The sequence below is a fragment of the Erigeron canadensis genome, chromosome 8, assembly GCF_010389155.1.
Source record: "Erigeron canadensis isolate Cc75 chromosome 8, C_canadensis_v1, whole genome shotgun sequence".
Lineage (NCBI taxonomy): Eukaryota > Viridiplantae > Streptophyta > Magnoliopsida > Asterales > Asteraceae > Erigeron > Erigeron canadensis.
This window is the reverse complement of record NC_057768.1, coordinates 45,407,374-45,431,752: the sequence shown is the minus strand read 5'-3', so window position 1 is coordinate 45,431,752 and position 24,379 is coordinate 45,407,374. Positions and strand designations below refer to the sequence as shown.

Here is a 24,379-nt window from a genome sequence, read left to right as displayed (position 1 = left end):
TTCATCCAAATTATTCAAAATATTTTATCTCACAAACCGTAAATTGTTAGATAAAATAAAAAGTATGGGTAGTCTTAAAATTTCGTTCTCTTTCATTAGAAATGCAATTCGATATACTTTTGATTATTTTTTAATTTTCGTTTTCTTTTTGATACTTACACATAACTTGCACATGTGTAAGTTGAACGAAAATTGTGAATCGGAACGGGCTTCGCCATTAAGGATATTCATAATGGGTAGCTGGTGGGGTGATATGTCATTGAGGAGGTCATAGGGGGAGATCGGTGATGGGTGATCTATCTAACGGGCTTCGCCCTTGTCCACCATGGCTCCGTCATGGATTGACGGACTCCTCATTTAACCTTCATTGTTGTGCACATATAGTTATTTACTAATTTAAATGTGAAAACAAAGATCCTACACATGTGTAAGTACACAAGTACAAGGGAAAAAAAACGAAAATTAAAAAGTCGTTAAAAGTATATCGAATTGAACATGTGAGTCCGAAAATTTTTGGGCTTAATATTGGGCCTTTGTTATGTGGGCCACTGGACCTGGTAATCTGATACAAGTGATTTTCAACATGATATACGAGCCTTCGAGGTAATTTCTAACTTGTGAAATCGCATCGATGGTTTGATCTTCCAGCTAAATCGACATGATCTGACTCAAGCCAATCACCATATTGAAAGTTTCTTTGATTCACACTTTTTAATATTTGCGTCCGAAGATTATTGAGCTTAACACTGGGCCTTTGATATATGAGCCACTGGGCCTGGTAATCTGATCCAAATATCCAAGTGGCTTTTCCAGGGCAACCCACTAATTCACTGAATTCAGTGAATTGGGCATAAATAATGGAGAGGAAACTTAAGAATTGAGACTAGTAGTTTTATTTTATTTTATTAGAAAGCATGAACTTATTACTAAAACTCATTAGTTTGTACACAAAATCCTCAAGTTGGAGACGGTCAATTAGAGGTATACAAATTCTCAGTTCCAAGTGACACATACAAAACCAACAACACGTACTAGCTAGACCATTAGCTAAAACGGTATTATAAAATGTAAATAAAGAAGAATCATAACATTTCTACGCACGACATATATGTATGATACATAAGATAAGATCCATCATGAAATACACACGAGTTCAGTTGCACATATACATATACAAACACATAGATATGTGTAGTTTTGGGTAGTATTTAGTTTTTATCCTTTATTTCTTTGATTATCCCTATATGTATCTTCTTATCTATATATGATACAAAATACATGTTCTATAAACTTGTTTTTTCTTTCGTTGATCAATTTATTTTATATTTTTTTTTGACAAAACCTGGCCTCATCAGCTTTCTCTCATTATATTCTTCCTTTGGTTATAATGGCCTCTTTTCTAAACCTAATTAATTAACCTCCAATTACCAAAACGAACCAAGCCTTAATTAGACCGATGAAAACTTGCTTGTAGTAGTGCTACCGCCTCCATGATCTTTCAGGTCACCAAATAGGCGTTGCCTGAAATCCGATACCATCATTGGAAGTCCTTCCCTTAGTGGCACCATTGGCTGCCACCCAAGAAGTTCTTTAGCTCTCGAAATATCTGGTTTCCTTTTGTGAGGATCGTCTTCCGTGTTTGGCCTGAACTCTATCTTTGCATTCGAATCAATTGTATCTTGCACCACCTACATATATATGCCATAACCATATATTTATGTTCATATTTTCGTGTTTCGAATATGTTAATTATTGTACAAATTAGGCCTATTGGGATTTATGCTTCTCATATATATATATATATATAGCTCATGCACCGTCTTAGTACCCAGAGCGCATACTGCATAGAACTCATGCTCGGTTACACACCATTCTCACACATGGATCACAAAATATAGTTTCTATACTTGCATTTGATAAAATTTGAACATGTGACTTGCAGCTTTCATTTGTTGACCCACATGGTCACATGGTGACGGTTGATTTATGATCAATTGGTATTAGCCAAAGATGTATGGAGAGTCAAATACTTAATCGAGCATTTAATTTCACAGTATGTATGTATGTATGAAGATTAGGAATGATACCTTTGCGAGTTCAAGCATGGTAAATTCACCAGGATTGCCGAGATTAAACGGTCCAACATGTTCACCCTCCATTAGTCTCATTAATCCTTCTACCTGCAGCTCTTCAATTCATCAGTTTTCTTACTATAATTCAAAGTTTTACAATTCACATATATAAGGTTTCGAAAAAGGCGACAAAGGGCTAACACTAGAGCTAATTACCAGGTCGGATACGTATTGGAAGCTCCTGGTTTGCTTTCCGTCACCATAAACAGTCATCGGTTCCTTCCTCAAGGCCTAATTGATTTATGCATAAAGGTACAATGGTTAGAATGTACTATAACTAGTAGTACGTGATCTAGTAATAAAAATGATCGAGTTTCTAAATATATATGAATTAACCTGAGCTACAAAATTGCTAACAACACGTCCATCATCAAGGCACATTCTTGGCCCGTATGTGTTGAAAATCCGAGCTATTCTAACCTGAAAAAGGCGTGATTTGATACAGAATTAAAGCCCTTTTTATGCAAAGGTTAAACAACAAGAAAGTAGGTAGAGAAGCAAAATGCTTTTGGTCTAGCAAAAGTTACCCATGACCCAACACCATCAATCAAAAGGTTGTGAATTCTAGTCTCCAAAACAAAATGTCTAACAAAAGTGACCCATCAATCAAAAGGTTGTGAATTAAATGATGAGGGACATTTCTTGTTTATTTAAAAGTGGTCAGTTTTTAATTAACAGATTAATATGATATGGTTTTGCTGCTTCAATTCCGGTGAAGATTGAAAGACTATATGTAGAGTTGAACCTCAATGTTAAGGCCTCTATCGTAGTCCATGGTGAGGGTCTCAGCAACACGCTTCCCTTCATCATAACAGCTTCTAACGCCTAAAATAAACGTACATGCACCCATATTGAATTAGCCCATATAAAAGGGTTCAATGATATGTTTGGTTATACATAGAAAATGACAAGGGTTCGTAAATATATCTATTTACTTAAGATAATCTAGAGGCATGGAGACTCACCAATGGGGTTAACGTTGCCCCAATACGTCTCGACTTGAGGATGTTCAAGGGGATCACCATAAACCTCACTGGTACTCGTTAGCAAAAATCGTGCATTGATCCTCTTTGCAAGTCCTAGCATGTTTAATGTTCCCACCACATTCGTCTTGTGAAATCCATGTCCATTAAGGATTGCAAACATAAAACAATTGTTATGTCACAAGCCCCAAATCAACATATACTAACCTAACTTGCATTAATTAATGTTATTAGGAATTCAAAATTCCCCTCAATCAGGTGGAAGTGAAATGACATTTGTACAAGTTCATGCGAGAACCATTTAGATATAAACATATGTGATATTAAGTACGAGTATAACTTAATCTGCTCATATGTACATGAATTTGTTTACATATATCATTCACAGTTGAGCATATCAAATTATCTAGTTATAATTTAAGGTTCTCATAGCTTTCCAATTGAAATGATTTTCACATGAACTTTAATTCAATAATCTTCAAATTAGCTAAATGTCATTGTAGGAGGTTTTTAGTTTACATCAAGCTTCAAGAACTCACATTTCTTATTCACATGCTTGTCACAATATATAGATTCCGTATAAAACTTGTGTGTTTATCTTGTAAGCTTTCTTATGTTACCTATTAAGCATAGATATAAATATAAAGATATATATATAAACAACTAACTATAATTGAAAAAGGATATGATAGTCTTGACAGGGTTGTATTTGTAATGGACAGGGGAAGCAGGGCAAGCAAGGTGGTAGATTTGATCGACTTCCAACAATATTGGTTCAACAACGTCGTGTCGAATCAGCTCAAACCTAGGATTTCTAAGATGGTGAAGTACGTTCTCCTTACGACCCGTAAAGAAGTTATCGGCTACAATAACATAGTCTCCACGGGCCATCAAACGATCTACAAGATGGCTTCCCACAAACCCTGCCCCACCTGTCACTAACACTCTCAAGCTCTTGGACTTTAATCCAAGAGGAATCCTCCCACCTGCACGCATAAATACAATCACATATAAATTCGGCAATTGTTAAAATGTACTCCATAATATCGTTGCCAGTAGCGGCAACAATTACTTTTCGACACATTCTGGTCATCAGGGAGTTCCATAGATTTCAAATTTTGAATGCCGCGTAATCAATAGCTTATATATATGTAGCTAGGACCTCTAATGCGAAATGTATACGAATTTTCTTTCTATATTGCAAAAGTTATTATAGTATCCAATCCAGTTGGACATCTGAGACGTACATGTCACAACGAGGGGACCCCACATCAGCATCCAGTCGGGTTTTCACATGAGGTGTTCAATGTTGCAAGTTAATTACATACAATGAATCATGAAAGCTTTCTCCACACAATAACAAAATAGTACAAGTTACATACATATTTAGATAGTTAACTCACTACAAATCATATTGCATTTGTTCACACTTTTAGGTGAGTGTAAACAAATTAAAAACACTAAAAAGCGTGACAAAATTTTTAATTTGTTCACACTCACCTAAAAGTGTGAACAAATGCAATATTGTTTGTAGTGACCTTTTAGTACTTCAAGTAGAAAGTGTTTAATTATAAGTAAGTATTTACTGTATTTCTTATGTTTGAAGGGCAACTACTTTGTGTTATGATATAATATTTAAACATTATTAATGATTATAGTCCTAAAGACTATATGTTGGATATATGTGTATGAACACACAACATCATAAACGGAGACACCATGCAAACTCTCTCTTTTTTATTTTGATTTTGCTATTCTTTACATTGTTTTCATATATGATGATCATTAAATCGTATTAATAAAATATTGATAATGGTTTTGTATCAAGAGTCTTAATAATGGATTGTATATATCAAGTTGTCACGATACACATATATAACGTAATAAACCCTAAACTAATATAATTAAAAAAACTAAAACGTAAAGAATTTCGGTTACAAACCCGGATTAGCATGATCGTAGTGGAGCTCGTAGGCTATCCGGCGCGGTGGTAGGGACATGGACTCGGCAATCTGAAATGTGTCAACTGGGACATCGTGTTCCATTTGCAACGACGATGAAGGAATGACAACGACATTGAACACGAGAGCTACAAGGCCTATTCCGATGAACAAAAACAACATGCGTTGTGCTTGAAACACGTACCGGATTGGATCCTTAATCGAGAACCTTTTGGTATTTATCCGGCCGTCTTCATTTTGAATAGTTTCGGGATTCATAATTCAAAATGTATGTGATAAATCTTGTTGAGATCGATAGAATGAAATAATTAATCTGTTAAAAAGTGGGTGGAATTAGATAGGGAAGAGAGAAAGAACGTGGGATTGATTCATACACACGTTGATATATTGTTAATAACTTTATGTGAGAGAGACACAAACGAAAGGAAGTTCGAAATAGACGGTAATGATTATATTATATGTATCAATCAATGTATGTATATGTGATTTTTCATAGTAGATAGTTTTTTAATTGTCGGGGATAATGAATTTATAATTGAATCTTGTGTTGGTTTTTGCTATATTTGATTTACGTTCAAAAGATGCAACTTCACTTTTACGAAAATCCCTAGTGCTTTACTAAAAGTGGATGCCACTCATAAAGAATAATAGAATACTGCAAAATTTACTAAGAGAATGCCAAAAAATAAAAAATTCAAAAATCACTACAGGTAACTCATTTTTAAATACCAAAGGCATACCGGTGCAATCTGGTGGTGATGGTAGCGATGGGTAATAATGACGGTAGTGGCAATGGCGAGTGGTGGCGTCAATAGTGACGTTCTGATTAGATGTAAAAGTACAGTAATTGAAAAATATATAAAGTTTGGTATTTTAGTTTATGAAATGACATAAATAGCCTCACGTGAAAGGCACATGAGGAGGTTGACAGAACACGGTTAACGACCGTCAAATTAAAGGATGCAGCTTGAAATTTATCTTCTTATAAAGGAAAATCACGGTCAATATGAAATCACATGGATGAAAGTTTATGTTTCGTTAAGTCTAATGAATTTAAAATAGTTCATCTATTTATTTTTATTAGAACAGTGTGTTAGTTGGTTAGTGATTCAAACCCTAAAAGAGACACGTATAAGAACATATGCTAGTGGTCGTTGGAACCCGAAAGTATCCCTAGGACCATTTGATTTTGGAGAATGGATTTGATACATATTAAATTGCATAAGAAAATAGTTTTTTTTGTTTACAAATGATATATGAAAAAAGATATACTACATTGGTTATTTGTTAAGAGCTTATGAGATACTTGAGTAATTTTCGTATTTGATATTTCACTCGGTAATATCATTTCATCTTTGACTATTTAACATTATGATCAAACTTTTGTTAAGAGGTTATGAATTAGTCGAGTCAAAAAATCATCTTTAAGTCGAATGGAAAGTTACAGCGAGGCGTAAGGCTATGTTTGGAGCAAAGAAATAGTAAGCCATAAAACAAAGTTTGGTCCATATATAAGCAAAAACGGCAGTGGAATTTGACCGACCGACCAAGCAACTAACCTCAGGAAGCCGAGAAACAAAGGAAGATAGAAGAAGATGGCGTCAGGATGGGGGATAACGGGAAACAAAGGAAGATGCTACGATTTCTGGATGGATTTCAGCGAGTGTATGTCACGTTGCAGGGAGCCCAAAGATTGCTCTCTTCTTCGTGAAGACTATCTTGAGTGTCTTCATCACTCTAAAGAGGTACGCCCAATTCAAACCCTAATTTCTGATTCTTCTTATGTATTTTTTATTTATTATTGGGATCTATCATCTATGTGTTGTGTTGTAGCTACCATCAACATCGTTTTTTAATTAATTTGACTTTTAATTGTTGAAAATGTATATCTACGTTGTTCATTGTTGATTTTGTTTCCAATCTGTAAATTTGATTGCTGGCTATGAAACATCAGTTAAAAAGTTTTAATGTCGTAGGCACTGCTGTACAGAGTATTTGTTAAACAAGATTTTATGGAGATTAGGGTGGTATTTGGGATTGCTTCTTTGTAAGCGCTTATCTATCGGAAAACACCTGCTTACAAAAACTCTTAGGAGAAGAGTTGGCCACCAGCTGCCACTTTCTGGGAGCAAACCGGGTTCGATTCCTGCCAAAGGCAGAATTGAATTTAATTGGTTGAACTACCTTGACACTATCCTTGCTGGGGTTATGTGGGTACCAATTCGGTACATGGGATCAAGCGGTTCCCATCAATCTATCATTTTTTTTTACTTATAAAATAAGCAGGTAAGCGGTTTCTGAGCAATAAGTAGAAAAATAAGCATTTCAAAACGCCCCCTAGATGTGAGTTACACAGGTAAGTTATATGTGTTAGGGTAATGTAGGTCTCTTGTAGTTTGGTCCTTATCCCCTTTCGAGAGTATGGTTTTTAAATAAATTCAAAGAAATTTGTAGGTTCTGTTTTAGTTAAGTACTAAGGAGCAATGAAACAAAGATCGATTTGTGAAATTTCTACATGTTGATGAGTAATGTCACATTTGGCAAAATTTGTGTAGAGTGGTGAGATAGTTGGAGTTGAGGCCCTTGACCAGACCTTAAAGGATGTTCAGCCGAAACTCTTTTACAACAGTTGAGAGTTGAGACCAACCAATATGTCTTAAAATGAAATTTCATCTACAAAAACAAACTAAATTTGAAAAAAGCATTATTGCTACCATCAATGATTGATAGTTTGCTTTCAAAATTCAGAAGAAAACTGCCATTCAGTATTTCAAAGTGTGAAGTAAATATCCAAAACTTTTAAAAACCTCAAAATAACTCTTGAAAATCCTAAAGCTATAAAATGGGGCAAAAATTCTACAGAGACAGATAAGACATAATATGATCTGTTGGGTTAGAAGTTCTTAAATGGGTAGAACTTCAAAACTAGATTTGTTTTTTGATTATGATAAGACATATCAAAACTAGTTTTTAATTTACTTTTGTTTCGACTACTCTACACTTTATGTTTCTTTATTAATTAGAGCACATGAATCTTTTCATATATTACCTATTTGTTGTCTTCCTTTTTTCTCCTATCAAACACATTGAGCTGCATATAACAAAAATTAAGGATCACGTAGTTTGCTACGTCGGCACCAAGACCTACATTTAGCACCTGCACCTGCATATTACTATTTGTTGTCTTCTTGGTGGTTTGTTTTTGTTCACTAATCAACTACACTTGGCAGATTTGCTTTGTGTTTCGTATGAGATTGTATTGTTCAGCTACACGTCTGTTTTTGGTGTAGGGCCTAAATCATAAGGTGTCCAGGGTTTAGTAAAGGTCTTCCTTGGTCACTTGTTTTGGTTGCAACTCTAAGGGGGTAGTTTCAAGGTTTTAGTCAATGGTCATGCATTGAGTCCTTTTTGCTTCCATGGTCATTCTCTTCCTTCTGAACTTTTCATGTATTAGATTAGGTATGTGTTGATGATTTGGTTAATAGAGATAAGCCCATGGGATATATTTATTTGTATATATAAAATTTGGAGCTTTCAGAGCATATGAGTCTAATCTTGTTTATTATAAAAAGGTGAAGTAATCTCTGGCACAACATTACTAATGTAGGAGGCACTATCATATGATCTTGTTCCATGGCTGTGGAGTGTGGAAGTAGCACTTCCGTAGTTCCGTTTAAGTGTTACTTTTTTCTTTACTATGAGAAAGACTATATTCCTAAAACATGGACAAACTGACCCTGATATTGTACGACTCTATGCTTATCTTGGCGAGGAAGTATGGGGACGGATGTATAAAACATGGACAAACTGACACTAATATTGTACGACTTTATGCGTATCTTGGTGAGGAAGCATAGGGACGAATGTATAGAACATGGAAAACCTGACCTTTTTTTGGGTAAAAATATTGGTACTACGACTCTATGCTCCTCTTGTATAGGAAGCACAGGAACGGGAAGTATGAATAGGGAACCTGTGATCAGCACTTAGCCAGGTATATTTTTGGGTGTGGCATAGAGTGATGGTCATATTAGGGTTAGTTTGTGCATGATTTATCTGTGCTATCATATGTAGCATGATAAGCCACCACCCAACCTCTAACAACAAACAAAAGAGCAACATCATCCACTTTCACCACCCAATTTTTAATATGACATATCACTTGATCATCATCATGGTCAATTAATGTATCTTTTATCATCTTAAAGACCATCATGCTTACTTGCTTAGTAAAATTGTTAGCATATCTTAATATACGTACTTCTTGAGATATTAACAATATTGACCACTTACTGGAAAGTTTACTACCAATATTCACGAATTGGATATTAAATTGGCAGTTCCAACGACGAAATCGGATATACAAAGAGGAGCAGCGTCAGATAAGAGCTGCTGCACAGAAAGCAAAAGGTGGAGATGCACATGGAGATGGAGTTCCTCATCACTAGTGTAAAGTTATCCTTCTTTATGGGTTATTATAATAAATGATTGAAGTGTGCAATCTATTCTATTTCTGAAAATTTGGTGCAATTTTGTGCGCTTCTTTGTTGTAACGAGCTGTTGAGTACCTAGTCGTCAGCAAGATGCTGATGATATTGTCGATTTAAGATTTGAGCACATTATTTCTCAAAGTTAATCACTTTTGTTGTGTTTTTCGCAATTATTGAACCCATCTTGTTTTCACTGAGTTTTGCTGCTCTCTAGCAGTTTAGCACTGGATATTACTTTTGGGTAATCCATCAGTGGGTAGCTGATACAATGTTTTTCTCAGTTGGATATGGACTCTAGGTGTGAGTGCAGATATAACATAAAAATATTTGTGCATAAACATACTTGTACATGCACACATTGTCATGCGTGTACACTGTACAGTACCCTATACATGCATATGCATGTATATGAATATATATTCACACAGTTACGTATACACATTCAGAAGAGAGGTGATATCCGCACCACTTTTTTTGATTAATCTACCACAATGTATAACTCAGCAATGTGGTATATTTATCAAAAATAGTGTACGAATATCACCACTCCATTCAGAAATATGTGCGTATATTACGCATGTGCTTTTGCAATTGTACAAGGTTAGATGCTAAGTGCCAAAATCCCTACCTGGTTATGCAATTATATAGATCTCTTAGAGATATAGAATTCCGATGCTTGTTTTTCAAACTTCTGCCCTCACTAGTCCCATTTGTTTTCATGCTAGTATAATAATCTCTTACATTAGCTACTGCAAGTATAGAAAAATGAGCAGTTGGTAGATGCTCATTGACTTTTAAAGATTGAAGTGACATTGGCAAGCATGTTTTATTGATTGTAATTGTTTATATTTCAATGTCACATGTTAGGTCGACCAGTGCGTAATCATAAAACTTTAAATGTTGCATGCTTACCAGCTCTCTGCATTTGAGTTTGCCCTACAAATCTACAATATACTTCCATTTAGTGAACCTTATTAGGCTTTATTTATACACACCCATGTCAGTTTCTCTCTGCAGAACTGCATGTGTTCATACCTTTCTAGAACTCATCATCTCAGTTATGTTAAACCATCTTTTAATCCCTCTGGGTGGTTATTCTTTTTTCTCTTACTAGGCACTATTCATGTGATTGCTGGAAACCGAACAAGTTCTGTTTCTAGCACTCGCACACACTCAAACTTCTTTCGGGCTGTGTCTAGGGGAAGGCAGAGAGTTTTATGGTGTCAAAATGACCCAAGCTTCTGCTCCAATCCTGAGAAGAATCCATGGGGAGGTTCAGTGTGCTGTTTTGGGAAGTTTTGTAAAGATGTTGCGAGTGACCGGAATCATTGTGGGGGTTGTGGACGTATTTGTGGGTATGAACTTGTTTGTTGCGATGGAAAATGTGTAGATATTAGAAATGATCATCGGCATTGTGGGGCTTGCTTCGAGGAGTGTCCTGGCCAAGCTCAGTGCTCATATGCCATGTGTGATTATGGTTAACAAGCGATTTGTTTACAGTAGATTCTACATAATTTAGTCTTTGTTTGGTTTTATGCATGCCTTGTGATAAAGGTTTCGCAAAGATGTTCACGAAAATGGATCTCCATTATGTGTTCATCATTTTTATATTTGAGAATAAAAACGTCAAAATTGCTTACATATGAATGGTTGAATTGATTGTAAAGTGTATCGAATTCAATTTGGTCAGATATTTTACCGGAACTCAATCAAGTAGATTCAATAAATATTACGAAACAGACATACAAGTTATTATAATCCTTTACATAATATTCTCAAACTACATGCCAAAGCTAAACGCATATCATCAATGTTAACCCCTATCAATCTCCATTCGAGCAGTCTGGAGCTGTTTTATCCCGTAGAAGAATCGGTCATCAGTCAAACCTCTATTGGATGCGTCAAATCAATGGACTCGAAATCTGATCCGAAGATGAACGTTTGACTAGGACAGTTAGTCAATGCGACCTTATAATTATTGGTATTATTGCTGCAGCCTTCCTTAAACTTATAAAAGGCATGTGTATGAAGATCCACCATTAGGCTTGTATGTGAATCATATATGCCCACCAATGACTTCCATGCTTTATCTTCTTTCTTAATATTGCTGACTGCAACATGCTTTCTCCCAAGATTCATCAATGTCAAGAACCCACATTTCCAAACAATCATCATTACTTGGTGAAAAACAAGCGAACCCTAGTTTCCCTTCATACTTTACAAGCTGCTTTGAAGTGTAGCAATCTTGATGATGTGTAAGATGAACTAGAATTGGCGGTGAAAGGAAAGTCCACTTTTGTAAATATGCATTGAATTTTAAGAGGTCAGCGTTCATCAATAACATGTAGATTGAACCCCTAGCTCGTGATAATCGGTTGTGCATTATTGTCCACGTTAACATCTTTAGGAAATCTAATGCGAGTTGGAGGTGTCCATGCTTGTTTTGTGGAGTTGAAAATCTCATAGTAATATGTCGTGAAGAGAACAACCCTCCTGCTTTTGGAGTTGAAATCTTATGTGAGTTGGAGGTGTCCATGCGAGTTGAAAATCTTATGCCTGCTTTTGCGAATAACTGCAACAAAAGTAACACCATGATTAAAAGGAATTACAAATCATATGTCATTGCTACGAGTATTAAATGAACTTTAACAACTTAATCAAACAAGAAACCCATTGAAGTTTCTCTCAGAACTTTACAAATCAAAACTTACTATAAAGGTAGCGATAATGTGATAATCTTGAAATTCAATGGTTTCAAACCCATGATGATGATTGCAACCTTTTGTGTCACATAGTCGGAATTTGGATTTGGCAATGACAGACCTGGCCTGTTTAGTGGCAGGTTTTTGAACATGGTACAAATCCTTGCTACAATATGAAGGATATACCCCGGCTCTTGATCACTATCAAACAGTGTCGTCCCTCGGGATTTATGAACCTAGTCCGAGAAAAAAAAAGGCTCTTAAACTAAATGTAACAAATTATATTAAATAAACTGACAATAAAAATTTAACTTGTGAGACGATTACTAATTTAATAGTTAAATCTAAATTTTAAAATTAACAATCTAAGATTATGCTTAAATTAGTAAAATCTAAATTTAAAACATAAATAAATTTTCAATATGTTCAAAATAATATAAAAAATCTTTAAAAATGATAAGCAACAAACTGTTATAAGAGCTCCTTCTCAATCTCATTCATCTTGGTCTGATCCGAACGGATCTTGTTGAATGAATTGATCCATTGTTCTACGTTATTATTTTCTTAAATAATATATGAGAAATGTGAATATGTGATTCTCATGTATCTAAATTTAGGTATAAAACACATCACATATTAATTGTTTTAATATTTTTTGTATAATGAATATTAAAAAAATTGATTGGGCTCAATGTTTTTATGAATTAAAAAACTAAATGTGTGAGTTTTATACATAAGTTTAGGTACATGACAACTACATATTCATCATTCCCCCTAATATATAAAATGAGAAAAATGACTACTTACATTGTAAAAAAAAAAAATAGACAATCAAGTGACAATGTCACAACGACTTGACTGCCCAGTTCTGAGATAACGTACTGAGTAAACTTTTTTCTATTTACAAAAGTATGTAATTAGTTTTTGTATGCAGGTTAAATTATATGCTTTAATTTTAGATTATTGTTAGCATTTATAATAGACTTAACTAGTTAATTACATATATGAATACATAACTTTTAGGGCTTTTAGCTTATAAAGTACCTTAACTTGTCACGTTTTACTTTATTGAGGTCCAAACAAAAATCTGTCATATCTAGGGGAAAAAACCCGGCTAAACCACCTTTGTTGGGTCTACCATCAGGTAGCCGGTCATTTTTAATTTCGAAATGCACTTTCTTTTTAATTAATGCCCAGTCATTTCCACGTGTACACCTGAACCCCACTTAATACCTATAACACTACTGTATTATTTATTTACTAGGTCTTTTACCCGCACGATGTACGGATATTTAAAAAGGTTGTTTTAGTTATATGAATATTTATAATAACTTTTAACAATTATAAATTATTTAAGCATGTACATATAAATCTATATTATCGTAAAATGAAAATCTTTACATTTATTGAAATAGATAAATCCAAAATATAACTCTTATTATTTATGAAAATCTTTGCATTTACAAAAAAAACATTATAAAATATTCATATTAAATATCACATATTATACTTCATGCAATACTAATAAACATAAAATTAAGTTAAAATGTAAATGTAATGTAAAATCATAACTAAAATCACTTTAAATTTTGATAGTAGAATAAAATATGAACACTTTAAAAACCAATAGTATAAAATATTTTCCAATTTTAAAAATAAAATTTAAGTTCATACGGTTTCTACTATGACATAGGAAAGCTTTAAAATGCTAGGATTCTTATTGTTTTAATAATTATATAGATATATCTATATTTATATTTATTTATATCCATATACATATCATAATCCACAAATCAAAACTAAAAATCAAGATAACAAATGAACTTATCATTCATATCAGATTTCCCATATTGTATAGTATACACACATTTCTCACGGAAGGAAATCGATATTTTTCACAAATCGCTGTGCACAAATCTCGACTTATATACGAGTAATATATATATATATATATATTATATATATAAATTGTTGTGCCTACATATATACAAAGTCTCTGTGTTGTTGAATTAGAAATTGCTTCCAAATATTATCACCTATTCGACGAGGAGCCTGGTGACATGAGGTTGGCGCCGGCGTGAAGCATCAGTGATGGTCGTTGGAGCAGTAGATACAGTGGTTGGATCTATATCTTACTTGAGTACGACGCATCGATACCTACGAGACTCAACAGCAGCAAATGGATGGCTGGATCTAATGATCGAATTAGCATATTGATCTACAAAAACTCTAACCCTCCCTTTCGGCTCTTTTCCTGATCTCCGATGTGTGGTTTCGACATTGGAGATTTATGTGTATTAGGAGAGCGATGATTATAGTACTATAGATACAGATTAGATGATATAGATATAGATTTATGTGTTATAGAAAAAGATTCGATATAGATATAGAAGAAACATGTTAGTGAAATGATGATGATGATGGGATGAAGTTTTATATATAAAAATCTGTTAGTGAGATTAATGGTATGTGAATCTTTGAAGTTTGTTGATCTGGATTGTTTTTGTAGTAGTTGAAATACTAGTTGGCAAGATGATTTTAATGTAAGTTTATTACGTGTATTATGATCTGGATTGATTAAGTGGGGTCTTATTGACACCTGGCTGCCAAGTAAGTGTTTACCTATTACATGTCATGTCTTAGCTGGTCAATTCTCAATATAGGTGGTTTAGCCGGTTTTTTCCCCCTAGATATGATAGATTTTTGTTTGGACCTCAATAAAGTAATACGTGACAAGTTGAGGTACTTTCCAAGCTAAAAGCCCTAACTTTTAATATATATATATATATAACATTAAAAATAGAAAAAATCAGATCCCCTTAAAAATCGGGCCTCGGCCGGTCGGCCACTTCGGCCACCATCTAAGCCGGCCATGCTATCAAACCTTGTTCCGAAGTTGCAAAAATACGAGTGGTACGAGGTAGAAAAGAAAGATTACGTTTGAATTTGGTGATTCTACATACTGGTTAATGTATGCATGACCTCTCCGCATATCTTATACTGGAAAACAAGATAAGGTGTTGTTTCTTTGTTTGTACAAGTTGAGAAAATACGATTCATATGTAAATGATTCAAAGATTTTGCTAGCACAACGGATTGTATCAAGAGTCCTTAATGACGTTCGTGAAAGAATCTCGGTGACTAGTCACTACAACTTCGTCTGAAAGCAAGAGTCTCGGTCACTAGTCACTACAACTTCGTCTGAAAGCTGCTCGGGAATCATTGTAAAATGTTGCTAATAATTGAATATTGGTATGAAATTTGAAGGATCGATCAAAACGAAATAGAGTCATCGAGGTTTAATTAGTTTGTTTTTGCAGGAAAAATATCAAGTGTAGAGGAGATGCAAATATATACACAACACAATTTGGAGCCTTGATGGCCACGTTTTTACTTTCTTATATACTTTGATATAAGAAAAGGTAGATAAATTGCCTGATGTTAGTTTTAATTAGTCTAGAAACTCTTTCTTCCGTTTCTATATATTTCCAACAATTTAATACGTGCAATGCGAGCTAGCTACTAGCTAGTTTACTCTGGCAATACGATATTTTGGAACTTACACAGTTTATTTCTAGTTTGAATTTACTTGGCTAATATTATTTTAGTCAAATAGAGCAGAAATCCGATTCGTTTTTTTATTGAAAAGCTAGGAATCGGGGGTTCTTATAGATCTAATTCATTGAAATTTCATCCAATAAAACAAAACAGACCGGAGGGAACCATAGCATGGGGAATGTCCGCATTGCAAGGCTCATTTTGAGTTGTGGGTCATAAGCCAGGCTGCATTATCTGATCAAGGTCCGGGCACAAGGGTCCTAGTTTTATAGATGAAGTTTTTAGTGACAATGTAACATGGCTCTTGGAAAGTAGAATTTTAATAGAATTATACCTTCGGATTTTCAAATTAACAGGATGAACAGATGAGCGCCTATTGAACAATATCCTATGTGGGGATTGTTTCCATGTACACATGTATCATGTATACAATTAAGATTCCTATTCCATAGTGATCAATAAATCGACTAATAAGTCGTTTCATGCCAGTTCCGTCTATCACGTTATTGTGAAAGACCTGAGTGGGCCGTTCTGCCTAGATGCTTTCAGCAGTTATCCGCTCCGCACTTGGCTACCCAGCGTTTACCGTGGGCACGATAACTGGTACACCAGAGGTGCGTCCTTCCCAGTCCTCTCGTACTAGGGAAAGGTCCTCTCAATGCTCTAACGCCCACACCGGATATGGATAGGATGAGGTAAAACACTATGAAGATACCTTAAACCAAATACCAATTGTAGTCCAAAAATGAAACCAAACATTAAAGCAATATAGCTTGCAGATCCATATATCTCATATAACAAAAACCAAACTGAAAACAAAGAACTACACCAATCAAGCCCCTCGAACTCTTTGCCGCCTAGGGACGCCGCTTCTTAACATTTAACCTCCTTCAACCCCACACCGAAGTACAAAAAGGTTGGGTCGGTAGCACCATCCTTGTAGTAGGCAAACACAATTGTACTGTCATCATGCATGCTCTCTCCAACAAAACTGCAGATTAAGTCATGGATCCAAAGAATTAGTACTATTTCCCAACATGTTGTATACCTAAATGATAAGAAACAACCGAACAAGAGACTTACAACTGGAGGTCCTTCAGCTTTGCGAGGAGGTACTTAGTTGCAGCCTCAATGTTTTTCTTGAAGAACTCTTGCTTCTCTTCATCAAGCTTGGGAGTAATTAATTTGATGTACTTCTTAATATAACCAACAAACTGCTTCTTGTCGAAAGGGGGTTGCTCCTGTACGTCAAATGTTTTCATATAATTATATATACGAACTTTTTGAAATCTAGTACGACATTAGAATCATAAAATAGTTTTTAGTTTATTACCTGTAGTCTGAAGGTGTCAACAATGTCCACAACCTTGACTGCTTGATCATCAACACCTTCATCATCCTCGCCTCCTTCGGCAGAAGGGTTGGCACCAATGTTGACATCTACGGCTCCTTGTACCACCCACTGCAAAGTAAAATTTCCACGTTACAATTTATTAGCATACGTGCAAGTATTCTATTGTATAGTAGAAACTTTACGAATCGAATAAACTTTTCACTTAGTTCAGTATATACCTTTCCATCAACTTCCCATAGGATACCATTCAAGATCTCATTGTAGGGAAACGAATCCGATAGAAGCTCATCACCTAATATACATTTACAACTTTGATTAATATAGCAGCTAAAGAATTACTTGTACAATCTTGAATAGGTACTAAAAACAACTTTTCAATACAAAACCATTCAAATTATAAACTTGACACATCCATTAACTATTTTGCAATGTTGTATATTGTTAATCGTCCATCCTTCAGTAATTTTAAGTAAGCAAAAACATCACAAACTATTTGGTCATCTAGATAGTAGGTAGGTGATATGTACACGACAACCTTTAAGTACAACTAGCATACACAACTATGTAATGTATACTGGTATGTCTAAATGTTTCTGTGCACATACTATCTTATTATCAAGGGTTTTAAACATAACCACCCAGATTTGCTTCATACAACATAATAATTGCAAGGTCTGTCACTAAAAAGGCTATTTGTTTTTTATAGAGGTAGGATAAATCAATAACAAAAAAGAACAATTTAAATTCAACTCAATCAGTTTCAAGTTTTAAAGAAACAAATCTAAAAAAGTTTTGCCTAAAATTATTAGAAATTAAACAATCAGAAAAAATATAAAAAAACATATAAATATATAGACAATCGGATCTAAAATAACTACAAATCTAATCATCAAATAAAAAACCTATGAAATTATACATCAAACATACAACAAATTAAACCCAGATCTATAACAAGTATAAATATATAATATATACATATGTATAATTATGAAAAAGAAAAAGAAGGGATGGAAAGAAAAGATTACCAGAAATCAAATCTTGGTAGACCAACATGATTGCTTTTTTCTCGGAGAGGTGGGCGATAGAAAACACAGTGCGACTGTTTGTGAGGGGAGAGGGTTTGGAGATTAGATATAACCACCATATATATAGGGCCAGGGTTTTTGGGATTATGATTCCCAACAGAACTTTCATGTTAAATTACCATTATGGGTCCTTGCTTTTTCGTTATTCACAATTGTATCCTTTGTAATTATGTGGTCATGTGGGTTGGTTTCATAGCATCCGATTCAACTTGTGATTTGTGTCGCTCTACTTTTGACTTTTTCGGATCTTTGTGTTTTATGCCTTGGCATCTTTTCTAAAACCTCTCACATATCACTAATCACCATTAATCCTGTTTAATACCATGTTGGTTATTGCAACTAATTATATTTTGGATAAAAATGCTCTTTGATTCGACTTTTGAGAATAAATCAAGGGTCAAAATCCAAACTTTAATATTTAAATCTTAAGCCTTAATTCAATGATAAAAATTTCTTTAACTTCTTTAACTTCACTTATAAAGTTGGATTTACTTTAGAGTATTCAAATCTTAAAAATTTCAAATTGTCATCATACTTAAACTCCCATATTAAACGATGAGAATAAGCTTATGACCAGTGGCAGATCTAGAAGTTGTTATTAGGTGATAGGCCAAAAAAAACTAACCTATGAAAACTCAAAAACCCAATAAACCGGCCGAACTCAACTGTATATATATTTTTTTTTAAAAAAAAACTTATGCATGCTTCAATTCTTAATATTGCCAAAATAGATATGTAACTTTCTTAGGCACATCATCAACGGGCATTTATATGTCGTTCACATGATAGAAATCCGTAACAAATCTTACACTTATACAAGTGTGTCCTAAAAATCCTGTGGAATTCCCGGGAAGACCAGGTTATTTGGTTTTTCTCGGGTTTAGACAGGAGCAAATTCCGAGACTGACCGGATTTTTCTGGTTTTTCTCGGGTTTGGACGGACCAAGACCAAATATATAGGAAGTGGTAGATCGAAAACCGGACCGAATATGCTCAAGATGGACCGGTCCTGATCTCACGGTTTTATGGTTGTTCCCTGATCCCTACAAAGAGCAATAATAACACAACAGCAAATGGAATACACAAATAACATTAAAATCTGAAGTAAACTACTGCATACACATCACAAATTGCAAAAACTGCAGGGCTAAGAGCAACTATAAAACATGACACTGTTGATTTTACAAATTAATAGCAAAGGTTAAACAAATGTGTTCTAAGTTACAATTACAGTTTACAAATTACAAATAAGCTCCAAGCAAAACTTCGTTTTTCAATTGATAGCATTCCAAGCAAAACTTCGTTTTTCAAATGAAGATGCTGAGATATGTTCACAAGTTCACAACTTTGAACATGAATAAAGGTTTTTTTCTTTTTACGCTCGAAAGTGTGATAAATTAACCTTTCATAATAAAATTGTTGATAACTGGAATTGAGTGCAGCAAAAGCGTTACCGTTATATTGTTTTGATTGTTACATGGCCTTGATGTGACTATCAGAATAGTGCTTAACTTTGCATATACTATCCCTATAACCACAACCATCATTTATAGAAGATAACTTTCTAACAGAGGTTACAAACACAGACTGTTTATTCAACTTCTAAAACTACAAACATCAATTCCATTATACTAATTAATCTGGTCCGCCGACTCCTTAGAGCTGTCATGACAGGAAGTATCAGATGTAGAAGGGTTGCTTATATAACGCTTTGCAAGACTGACACCTTTTGACAATCCTAACCACATGATCCAGAAGAACCCAATCCAACCTGATCCATATCATGGGATTAGTCCAAAACAAACACATCAGAAGTGAATAATACGTTGTTAGTACTGGACATCTAACTACAGAAATTTTAACTTCATATCACTTGGTTCAGGTAAGAGGCGTCAAAAGTACTTGACCCAAAAGGTCATACAATCCTAAAATCACACAAGTGAATTAGCGATCTCAACCTAGTTGCATAGATTGTAAAATTGAGATGGTTTCAAGTTTTCAACATACATGAAAATACTTGATTTAGGATGTAACTTGAGGCTGCCTAAATGAACGGGTCGGATGTTAGAGATTAATTAAATAAATTTCAAAAATGATTTACAATATTTTGTCTTAAGTTGCTCGCTTGAAAACTTATGACTTTTTAGGGCCATTTTTAGAATTTTTTTTGTAGAACTTTTAGTAAGTTTTATAAAACTATACCCGTTTAACCTGTTTGAGATAAAGCATAACTCGAATAGACCCATTCATAAGAAAAATGGTTCAGATTGCCAAGTCTGGGTCAATCGATCTCCAAGGGGGATAACGGTTAATATTAAAAACACACAGTTAAAATGAAATAGTAAAAGATGTAAGATCATCCAAAAAGTACACAAAATTCAAGTGCAAAGCCTCCAAATCCTTTGTTGAAACAATATATTAGTATCTTAACATTGCAGTTTTTATATTCATATTCTATATTTTAACTCTGCAACTTAGACAATATACTGTTGGTGGATCTACTAACCAGCCCCGTCCAAATATCACAACTAAATATGATGTGCGAAATGATAGAAAAAGTATATACAATAAATAAATACATTTATGTATATACCTGCAGTGAATAAAACGGCTATGATTGACAAGATGGTAATGGTGAAGGTTGCAAAAGCAGCAACGAACAGAACACCAATGTACATTACTGTGAAACACGCAAAGAAAATAGCTAAGAAGCCTCCGATGGCTACCAAAGAGATGAGAAGAGAGATGACAATTGCATTCACAGTTGCTGCCACAAAAAACAACATAAACACCAGCACTCCTGTCAAAGCTAAAACGGTGACTATCCCTGCCTGCATAGAGTCAGACAAATATGAAAACATATTTGAAAATGTGGGCTCCGTAATTCATTGAAATCGAATTGCAATACACGTAAGTTAACAAATAATGGTTTGTTTTGGGTACTGCAGAGGTGTAAAAAGGATAACAATCAAACTGCACAATGAAGATATACCGATTAATAACGAGACTTTGTTCTTATTAGCTACGCTCACGATCATTTGTTCAGTTGTTTATAGTCTAAGCACCATAAGTTTTTACAAAACACCTATAAACAGCCTAACTTTGTGGGTCCTAAACACCAACAGTCCAACATGTCTCCACCTGATCTTGGAATAGTATTGTAATATCATATATATATAGCAATAACAATATGCACAACACAATAGGGATAATGTCTAGTCCGTATAGATAAAAGAGATTGTTGTTTGTTTAGCGTAAAGATCTATGTCATTTTTATTTTAATCTATTAAAGTCAGTCTAAATCAAACAAATTAACCCTGTATATATATATATATATATATATATATATATATATATATATTGAGCACCCATTTTGTCCCTTTTTTATTTGGTCAAAAACAGACACCATCTATTTCTAAGATGAGCACACTGTCTGAGATAACAATTGTGACAACAACATGATACATACGATCTTCAATATATATATATATATATATATGTATATGAAAAACATCGATTGAATGTAAAAGGAAATCGAAAGGGAAAGAGGAACTGACGGAAAGGAGGAGAACGGGGCGGAAAGGAGAACCACCCTGACGAGCCCATACAAGGAGATCACGGCGGGCAGCTTCCATCTTCAACAACAACGATTTGTTGATCCATTTTTGTGATTTCGTATCTAACCCTTCGATTAGGTGCTTAATAACCCCTTTTAGAATATCATCATCATCTTCCCCTCCTCCTTTGGTTTTATTATAATTATTTTCTACTTTATCGTCATCATCCTTTGGTAAGACGCCACCGTTACCGGTCATCACCGCCATCTTAAAAATTTTCTTGTTGCCAAAATTATATCAAGACAATCTTCGGTAGTTGGGTTCTAAATAGGGAGTACTGTGGGTGTGTTTTTTTGGAAGCCATGGCAAAGACACACGTGTTCATCTATCACCCACATTACATATGTTGTTCCCTCTTGACTTTTATCTATTCTCTAACAATTGCCCTTCAAAAAAATATCAAACATCGGATAAAGTTTTCAAAAGCTTTTTATTTTTTCAACCAATCAATCTATTAATTTAAAATAAGAAAAAGTTATTTATTTTAATGCAAAAGATTTTTTAAATTTTTTTTTTTGTGTGTGAATTGAAAAAAAAAATTTCTTCAAAAGATTAGAGATTATCAAGCTTTTGATTAAAAAAAAAACCTTTGTACCCAATGGTATCAAGCTATTCAAAGACTTTTTTTCTTCAAAAAAAGCTTTTCATCAACCTGCATTGGAGGTGCTCTAACAATAAAAGTAAAAGGAAAAAAAAAACAGAAACCAATTATCTCATTGTTTGGATGAGTTAGATCTAGACCTAATACATTCATAATCTAACTCAATAACACTATTTATTAAAAAAAATGATTTCTTTTTTTTAAATCTATCCGACTTAACTAAATCAAAATTTTACATTCTCATCAACAATCTAACCAAACCATTTTTAATAATAAATAATCTATTTTATTTAATATCTCTCTTTGTCAAAACTAATAAAAATTTTTTAAAAATAATTCATTAATAATCTTCATGATCAAAAGATTATTATAAATGTCATCAAGAAAAAAAACACATTGGTGCAAATGGATTTTGTGTTGAACATATGCAAACTAGTCAGCTACCACGTACCAATCAAAGTCTCCAAACAATGTTTGATGGGCCGATCAAGTCGGCATAGTGTGAACTTATCTAATAATATTTATTAATTTGTGACCCAACCAAACAGAAATAAAATTGGCGATAGAGGTGGTGTTAAAAGAACCGAATAGTTTAAGAACTATTTTGTGGTTGTTTGTTTAAGTTAATTTGCTACTTAATAGAAATTATCTCATTGTTTGGATCCACTACTTAAATGAAGCTGTATGAATTTTCTCATTTGCTAGCTTTTGTGATTATAATATTTATTTTAGTTTAAATTATACCAATTTTTTTTATATCTCTTATTGTATATTTTAAGTTATTTTTATATCTTTTATTATATTTTTTCAGTTATTTTATCAACTTTTTATACGTAAAATGTAATATTTTTTTGTGTTTTTGGCACGTTTTAAGCCGGTTTAATCTAGTTATTTTATAAAATAGTCCATTTATGATGTATGAAGTAAGTTTTACACCAATTATCTCAAACTCAAAACTCAAATGTTAAGTGGATTTAGACTTAAGTATTTTTTTGCATCAACTATATAATTAAGTTTTACATGGTATAGTTGGTCGGAGATATGTATTTTTGTTTGTACAATTGCACAATAAACATGTTTTAAGTTTTAAAATGAATGCAAAAGAACCTTAAATATATTGTGATAGTGAATTGTTCTTAATATTATAGATATAATAAAGGGCTTTATATAGCGAAATATAATTATTAAACAAGGAAACAGATCATTTAATGAACAAATCCTAATTAACTATATAAACAAGAAATATAATATAATTATATACATACATAGTTTCCTTAATAAAATAAACATCCAATTAATAGTTCATCAGACATTGGTATATTTTGTGACAAACTAAATATCATTATATCCGTACCAAATTACCATATATCATACATAATAATAACATATATCTCTCGCAAAGTAACTTGCGGGGACTTTATTGCACAAAGATTAGCATCTTATTATTATTAGTTTAGGTAGTGTGTGTGTATATATATATGAATGTTTAGTACATTCAGTAGTGGCATTGGTTCTGGCAATCATCGAGGTTATAAAAGCATAACTCAATTGCTAGGCAACAATAGCAAATTACTGATGAAGAGGTTTTCGGTGGATCATCGGGGCAAGATGCTCGTGAGCATCTAAGATTATTGATCTTCACATCTTCAATCATTTTATGGACGACGACAGAGCTCGCCTTCTTATCTTGAGATCCCAATTTACTATCTTTAAAATGATGTTCATCAGTACCAACAACACCTAAAATTACAAAATAGAAACATACGTCAACGCTCAAGAATAATGTATATGCAACTATATATCAATCAAAGTAATGAGGATATGGAGAGTTATGAATATCGTATATACGAACATTTGCTAATGATCATAGCAGTTGAAAGGATCAAAATGAGGAAC

General features: G+C 33.7%; 4 protein-coding genes across 4 annotated transcripts; 1 reads left to right on the top strand and 3 right to left on the bottom strand.

Moving 5' to 3' along the window:
* Nucleotides 1-1,062: 1,062 nt before the first annotated feature.
* On the bottom strand, nucleotides 1,063-5,428 carry LOC122579260 (UDP-glucuronic acid decarboxylase 2-like). Its single transcript, XM_043751387.1, has 8 exons — nucleotides 5,058-5,428; nucleotides 3,803-4,101; nucleotides 3,098-3,245; nucleotides 2,878-2,957; nucleotides 2,469-2,552; nucleotides 2,289-2,363; nucleotides 2,088-2,180; nucleotides 1,063-1,688 (listed from the first exon to the last, which is right to left on the bottom strand). The coding sequence occupies exons 1-8, from the start codon at nucleotides 5,332-5,334 to the stop codon at nucleotides 1,449-1,451; spliced, it is 1,296 nt and encodes a 431-aa protein (XP_043607322.1). The 5' UTR covers nucleotides 5,335-5,428; the 3' UTR covers nucleotides 1,063-1,448.
* Nucleotides 5,429-6,518: 1,090 nt separating this feature from the next.
* Nucleotides 6,519-9,736, top strand: LOC122579295 (NADH dehydrogenase [ubiquinone] iron-sulfur protein 5-B-like). The gene is made up of 2 exons (XM_043751438.1): nucleotides 6,519-6,821; nucleotides 9,417-9,736. Exons 1-2 carry the CDS (start codon nucleotides 6,672-6,674, stop codon nucleotides 9,522-9,524), a joined length of 258 nt encoding a protein of 85 aa, XP_043607373.1. The 5' UTR covers nucleotides 6,519-6,671; the 3' UTR covers nucleotides 9,525-9,736.
* A 6,802-nt stretch (nucleotides 9,737-16,538) lies between these two features.
* LOC122611372 (translationally-controlled tumor protein homolog) lies at nucleotides 16,539-18,312 on the bottom strand. Its single transcript, XM_043784395.1, has 5 exons — nucleotides 18,206-18,312; nucleotides 17,399-17,472; nucleotides 17,160-17,288; nucleotides 16,910-17,067; nucleotides 16,539-16,817 (listed from the first exon to the last, which is right to left on the bottom strand). The coding sequence occupies exons 1-5, from the start codon at nucleotides 18,231-18,233 to the stop codon at nucleotides 16,700-16,702; spliced, it is 507 nt and encodes a 168-aa protein (XP_043640330.1). The 5' UTR covers nucleotides 18,234-18,312; the 3' UTR covers nucleotides 16,539-16,699.
* Nucleotides 18,313-19,668: 1,356 nt separating this feature from the next.
* Nucleotides 19,669-22,227, bottom strand: LOC122578716. Its single transcript, XM_043750733.1, has 3 exons — nucleotides 21,823-22,227; nucleotides 20,859-21,096; nucleotides 19,669-20,036 (listed from the first exon to the last, which is right to left on the bottom strand). The coding sequence occupies exons 1-3, from the start codon at nucleotides 22,087-22,089 to the stop codon at nucleotides 19,897-19,899; spliced, it is 645 nt and encodes a 214-aa protein (XP_043606668.1). The 5' UTR covers nucleotides 22,090-22,227; the 3' UTR covers nucleotides 19,669-19,896.
* Between the last annotated feature and the right edge of the window lie 2,152 nt (nucleotides 22,228-24,379).

Excerpts from the sequence above, each read along its gene's own strand:
- LOC122579260 (XM_043751387.1), bottom strand. The coding sequence starts at position 5,334 with ATGAATCCCGAAACTATTCAAAATGAAGACGGCCGGATAAATACCAAA. Across the intron at positions 4,102-5,057 it reads CTACGATCATGCTAATCCGG|GTGGGAGGATTCCTCTTGGA; the intron begins GTTTGTAACCGA and ends TTATGCGTGCAG. Across the intron at positions 2,181-2,288 it reads TCCAATACGTATCCGACCTG|GTAGAAGGATTAATGAGACT; the intron begins GTAATTAGCTCT and ends GAAGAGCTGCAG.
- LOC122579295 (XM_043751438.1), top strand. The coding sequence starts at position 6,672 with ATGGCGTCAGGATGGGGGATAACGGGAAACAAAGGAAGATGCTACGAT. Across the intron at positions 6,822-9,416 it reads GTCTTCATCACTCTAAAGAG|TTCCAACGACGAAATCGGAT; the intron begins GTACGCCCAATT and ends TTAAATTGGCAG.
- LOC122611372 (XM_043784395.1), bottom strand. The coding sequence starts at position 18,233 with ATGTTGGTCTACCAAGATTTGATTTCTG. Across the intron at positions 17,068-17,159 it reads TTGACACCTTCAGACTACAG|GAGCAACCCCCTTTCGACAA; the intron begins GTAATAAACTAA and ends TTTGACGTACAG. Across the intron at positions 16,818-16,909 it reads AAGCTGAAGGACCTCCAGTT|TTTTGTTGGAGAGAGCATGC; the intron begins GTAAGTCTCTTG and ends CTTAATCTGCAG.
- LOC122578716 (XM_043750733.1), bottom strand. The coding sequence starts at position 22,089 with ATGGCGGTGATGACCGGTAACGGTGGCGTCTTACCAAAGGATGATGAC. Across the intron at positions 21,097-21,822 it reads GCCCCGTTCTCCTCCTTTCC|GCAGGGATAGTCACCGTTTT; the intron begins GTCAGTTCCTCT and ends GACTCTATGCAG. Across the intron at positions 20,037-20,858 it reads AGCCGTTTTATTCACTGCAG|GTTGGATTGGGTTCTTCTGG; the intron begins GTATATACATAA and ends GATATGGATCAG.